We start from the raw sequence: 6,000 nt of genomic DNA on the forward strand, positions 1-6,000 counted from the left end.
CCGGACACCCATGCATACCCCACAAGACATTCCAGAGATCTCTTCACAATCCTCATGTCCAGAACAGACTATGGGAGGCGTACAGTACTACATAGAGCCATGACTACATGGAACTCTATTCCACATCAGGTAACTGATGCAAGCAGTACAATCAGATTAAAAAAACAGATTAAAATACACTTTATGGAACAGCGGGGATTGTGAAGAGACACACACAAAGGTACAGACACACGCATACGCACTCAAGCACTAGCACACGCACTCTACACACATGTACATTGTAATATTGTTGTGTGGTGATATTATACGTTTTTTTGTATTGTAGATGTGTAGTGGTGTAATATTGTTATTTGATGTACTGTTTTATATTTTGTTTTAGGAACCTTGGCAGCAGCTAATGGGGATCCCTAATAAATACAAATAAATACAAATACAACCATTTTTATCAGAATGTGGGCTGGCCCTCCTTGAAGTCTCATAGATGGATTTTGTCCATAAAGCCCTCTTGCATAAATGTCTGCCATACCTTACCTCATTGCTAGCCTATAGATTTACAGGCTACCGGACCGGGGCTCAGCGATAGCTAACTCTGGAGATCCCTTCGATCTCCACTGGGTTGGGTAGATCTGCTTTTAGTTTTTTTGCACCTCTGTCGTGTAATGATCTACAATACACTTTAAAATTGGAGGAATTGGTGTCTCTAGGGCATTTCAGACGGTTGTTAGGGGTCTTTTTCACTGAACAATTTTTCTGTTTTTTTATGATTGTGTTTTGCTTTTTGTGTGTTGTTGTGTATAATAACATGTATATGAATGTGTAGTGTAAAGGCTCATCTGGAAAATAGATCTTGGTCTCAGCATTGACTCCCTCTCAAAATAAAGGTTAAATAAAAATAGACATATGCTGTACAAATATCATACACTCTCAGAAATAAAGGATTTTTTTCTTAAAGGGGTGCAACCACTTGTCACTGGGGTGGTGCCCTGTAAGGTCATCCTTTGTACCTATAGTTATAGGTAAATAATTGTATCCCAGTTCATACCTCAGATATTACCTTTCTGTAGTCCACAGGCTTTTAGAAAAGGTAAATGTTGTCTTTAAAGAGTACCAACACAGTGACAAAGCCATATGTTCTTGGTACGTGACAAAAACGTACCTCTACCATAGACCAGTTAAAGTGGTACAACACTTCCACTCACGGGTGTCCAACAATAACTAACTGAAAGCCACGCCCCCAATAAATCAAGCCGCCAATATAATTTCCCAGTGTGCCTTGCCTTTTCGAGTGAATTGTAGAGTTACCACCCATGACTGTATTTGTTAGTGACAGAGACATGGTTGTTGAATTTGTTCATTTTCAGTCCTGTGAGTTCCTAGGTGTATGTTATTATTCAAATTAGTCTCTTTATGACATTACATATCGCATAAGGCCTTATTTTCAAGTTTTCCCCAAATACAGTGGCCTGAAACCCATGGTTTACAAAATTCCCAGATTTTCAAGAAATCCTGGTTGAAGGATTTCCTGCTTATTCCCTCCTGTTTCCAGTAATCTACCAACTGGAATTTTTGAAAAACCTGGGAAAGTTACCATGATTTCAGTAACGGGTGCATAAAATCGTAGTTAGTTTAGGTACATTTATCTTATTTATCTTTGTGTAGTTTAAGATTAATAAATGAATCAATGTACATGCAAAAACACAGATATTAAAAGCAATTGCACAAAATCTACCTGCAGTAGAGCATGCTGGGAAATATGGTAATGATAATGATTATGGTACAAATGTGCCTTTTTAGGGTACCAACCCAGTGACAAATCCGTTAGTTCCCTTTAGGTGGCAAACATGTATCATTGTACCTTATTGAGGGTACAAAAGTTCAGAAATGTACCTTCACATCGTACCCCTTTTTTTGAGAGTGAGAGTGTGTTTATTGTACCTTTATATTCAAAATATTGGGTACAAAAATGTACCCTTATACTCATTATCCGCACATGTACCCTAAAAGGTACTGAACAGTACTGTGCCCTAATGTGTATTTTGATATTTTTGTATCCCAGGGAACAGTACTGCACTCTAACCATACCCTTATTACTAAGAGTGTAAATATATTAACAATCTAAAATGTCTTTGTAATCTCCTCCCTAGGTGTTAAGGTGGAGGAGGCGGTGTCCACTGGAGGCGGCAGCATGAAATGCACAGTGTGTGACCACACAGCAGACTCTCTCCCCAGCCTCCAGCAGCACATTCTCTCCCACCTGTCTCAGACAGGCTACCGGTGCTCCCACTGCCACTTCAACTTCACCTCCCCCAGAGAACTGGACAAGCACCACGAGATCCACGGACACAGTCACAGCCCACTCAGACAGCTCAGTCAGGCCGATACAGAGTGCTCTCCCAAGGGGGGCAGCAGCGTGGAGAGGAGACCCCAGCAGGCCAAGATGGAGCAGGGGAGGGAGCTCCTTCAGAGCCCAGTGCTGGGTAGCAGCCTTGACACCAGGACCAGTCCCAATGCGGAGCTGGAAAAGATAGAGACTTCCCCAGTGAAAGCTGATCCTAACTCAGGAAGCAGAGCTAGTTTCTCCTACACCAGTGTCAAATCGGAGCCCTCCAGCCCTCGCCAGGCGTCCTCGCCCATCCAGAACAACATGGGCCCCGCTGCTTTCCCCATGGGGCCGTTCTTATCCCATTTCCCCTTCTCACAGGACATAACAGCTGCCCCCCAGGCCTCGGAGATCCTGGCTAAGATGTCCGAGTTGGTCCACCGTAGACTGAGGCATGGAGGTACTAACCACTACCCTGCTCATGTCATGTACAGCAACCTTGTCCCCAAAGGGGCCACGTGTTTCGAATGCAATATCACTTTCGGGAACTTGGACAACTACTTAATTCATAAAAAGCACTACTGTAATAGTGGTTGGCAGCACGTGGCCAAGCCACATGATTACGCCAGTGTCCTGGACAAAGTGACCGATACAGGGAGCCCTAAAAGTGGGGGTTTGGGTGGGTTGGGCAGCCTAAACATGGGTCAGGGTCATCTATCTGACCCCAACAGTCATCTCACTTCCCCCCGCCTGAACCTGTCAGGACTAGACCTGTTCAAGGTTGGGGAGGGGAAGGCACAGGTACAGGCTGAGCTCCCAGGTACTGTGAAGAACCCCTCCACCCCCACCAGAACAGATGAGAACCCCTCTATACAGGGAGACGTGACAAGTCCCAAAATGTCTCAAACGCCAAAGACAGAAATCTTAGACCCTAACAAGACAACGTGTGAACCCTGTAAGATCACCTTCAGTCGTACAGAGACCTATATGGTTCACAAGCAGTATTACTGCGCCACGCGTCATGACCCGCCCATGAAACGAGCGCACGGCAACAAACTGCCCGCCACCCAGAGAACAGTGCGTACACGGAAACGGAGGAAGAACTTCGAAATGAACGGTCCCAACCACGAACAACAGAGGTCTTCCATGAATCATCATCCACGTTACTTTGGGATAGCACCCATTGGAGGACCAGGCATGTACCAAGACCCAGGGGAGATATTCGGTAACCAGTTTCACCCCAGGTACATGTTCCTTGGCATGGTTCCTAAGCATCCAGAGGCTAATCTCCCTTTCACAAAATCAGCTCTGATATCTAAGTGCAATGCCATAGCGCAAGATGAACTGGACAGCCCTATTGATCTCAGTAAAAAGTGTTCATCATCAAGCCCTGGTAAATTATCTACCACCCATAAAAGACTCATGGACTATCACGAGTGCACAGTGTGCAAGATCAGCTTCAACAAAGTGGAAGACTACCTTGCGCACAAACAGAGCTCTTGCCCAGTCACTGCTCCAGATCACAAAACATCTGCGGTCGTAAAAAGAGGAGGGTTTAACAACCCAGTAGATGACAACGATACAAACTTGGAGAAATGTGTCACCAATGGAGCCAATGAGGTGTTGTTTCAAATAGGTAGCACTAAGGGGGATCAGCTCGCTGTCATCAAAGAGGAAAGCATGGACGAGTTTCTGTCGCAAGAATTTAACCCTCCTTTATTTAAGAAAATGAGACGTGATGAACAGATTTCACCCTTTCTTGGAATCAAGCCTGCCGACTACACCACAGATACAGTGGTGATGCAGAGAGAGCTCAGCGAGCAGAGACAAAGCCCCAATGAAGGGAGTGAGGTGGAAAAAAATCAGCCTATGCCTGATGGCTACCAGGAAACACAAGGTGTTTTGCCCCAAAATGGCCGCCAGGGGCCTGAGGACATGGTCATAGACACAGAAAACACACTCCAGGACAACAAGCTTGTTAACTCTCATCTCCCAGACAGCCACGTATCATCCTTGTCAGATTCAGAGAGTCCTTTCAGTGTCAACTCCAAGAAGAGCACTTCCTCATCTTTATCCTCCCCAGTAGTTTCAAAGACAGAGGAGGTCCTAACTTCCTGTGTGAAAAGAGGCCTGAACGACTCCATCCAGGCAACACAGGGTAATGTCAAATACTGCCGCCCCTGCGACATCCAGTTCAACAACCTGTCCAACTTCATAACGCACAAGAAGTTCTACTGCTCGTCACACACCGCTGAGCACGTCAAATGAGTTTGGTTCGGTGCCCAGTCTCTCTCCTCCTAAACCTGCCACACACAGCTTAAATACAGCACTGCTGGTGGACAATCAAGAGTACCATCTCCCTTCAATTTGATAGCAAAATGCAAACATGTTTGTTGGACAAAAAAAGGTGTCATATTTTTTGCCCTCTTTGTGTTGTATTTATTGTATTAGAAAAATACTTTCAGTGTTAAGATTTTAATAGATATTTAATTGAAAAATAATGATGTTTATGCTAATTAATTCTAAAACCGTATGTCATACGCACAGAGAATTGTTGACTTTTGAATGCATATTTATTGATTATGAAGATATGTACAACAATAACTCATTTTTGGTTGAAAAGCCTCAGAAGCGCTTGTCTATCTATACAGATTATTATTGAGTTTTAGTATGTTTACCATCATGAAGTGATTAAAATAATACTGTTTTTGGAATGATAGGACACGTTTGTTGATCTTATATTTCAGTGTAGAACTTTGTCATGTACTTTATGTGTAAATTGCAGTTTGTATATTCATTTAAATGTCTGGTTTTACTCTGATGCAAAACGTTGTAATTTTTTAAGTGTACCTCTGTTTGTTGATTTTGTTGTCCTTTTTTAAAATCTCTATTGCAGTATTATGAAAGAGTGAATTAATATGTTTATTTTGTCTGATTTGATGAATTGTTGATAAAAGGTTTATGAGTGTTTACCATGAAGGTTGTGATTATTCCAATGTCAAAAAATACATTGTTAAAATGTGTTGCTATGCATGCCTGTGTTCGGAATGAAATTTCTCAAAATGTTTGATATTTTTATGTTATGTGTTGTGGAAATTAAAATTAAAATCTCAGGCCCAACTTGCTTTGTGATGTCTATCTACAGTATCTCCCAGCAAACACGTTACGTAACCACGACCAACCCTGACGTAATGGATTGGTAGTTATTGGTAATTCCCACAACGTAATCTGAAGGTAATATCATAACCACCACATTTGGTCATCTTCCTTACCATCTCAACACGTCGCAGCAACGTGATTTCATAACGTTACATATTGGCTCCAAATCCCGATTATACCCATGGAGAATGTAACAGTATGACTGATATAGGTTTTTCAAGGCTGCATGCGCATTTGCATTGCTGTGTTTATGAAATAATTTGGTATATGGCTCACACTCTATTTGATATGTGAAGCATGTACCGCAAATGTATTTTCAATGCATATATATAAGGTTTTTGTTCAATTCAATTAATAGATTGGTTTTTAATTAACACAAGTTCTCCCTCTGTTTTTAAAATCATCAACTGGAGTGTCAATATTTAGTGCTACCACTAGAGAGAGACATTCAGAGTGTTGCTACTGCCTGTGCGCGCTGCTCTTCTTCACATTGAGAACGAAGAAGCAAGTTAACTCTCCCG

At 42.5% G+C, this 6,000-nt stretch overlaps 1 protein-coding gene across 1 annotated transcript in view; it reads left to right on the forward strand.

The window, feature by feature from the left end:
* Positions 1-4,588, forward strand: part of LOC311113626 (zinc finger protein ZFPM2-like) — a gene marked incomplete at both ends in the record, with an annotated part of 135,544 nt that extends 130,956 nt beyond the window's left edge. The window contains one exon of the mRNA XM_084156887.1: positions 2,145-4,588. Within this exon, the coding sequence (XP_084013013.1) occupies positions 2,145-4,588 (2,444 nt within the window). The remainder of the gene's footprint in view (positions 1-2,144) is intronic.
* Between the last annotated feature and the right edge of the window lie 1,412 nt (positions 4,589-6,000).

This window comes from Coregonus lavaretus (assembly GCF_964263955.1).
Source record: "Coregonus lavaretus genome assembly, chromosome: 40".
In the NCBI taxonomy this organism is placed as follows: Eukaryota; Metazoa; Chordata; class Actinopteri; order Salmoniformes; family Salmonidae; genus Coregonus; species Coregonus lavaretus.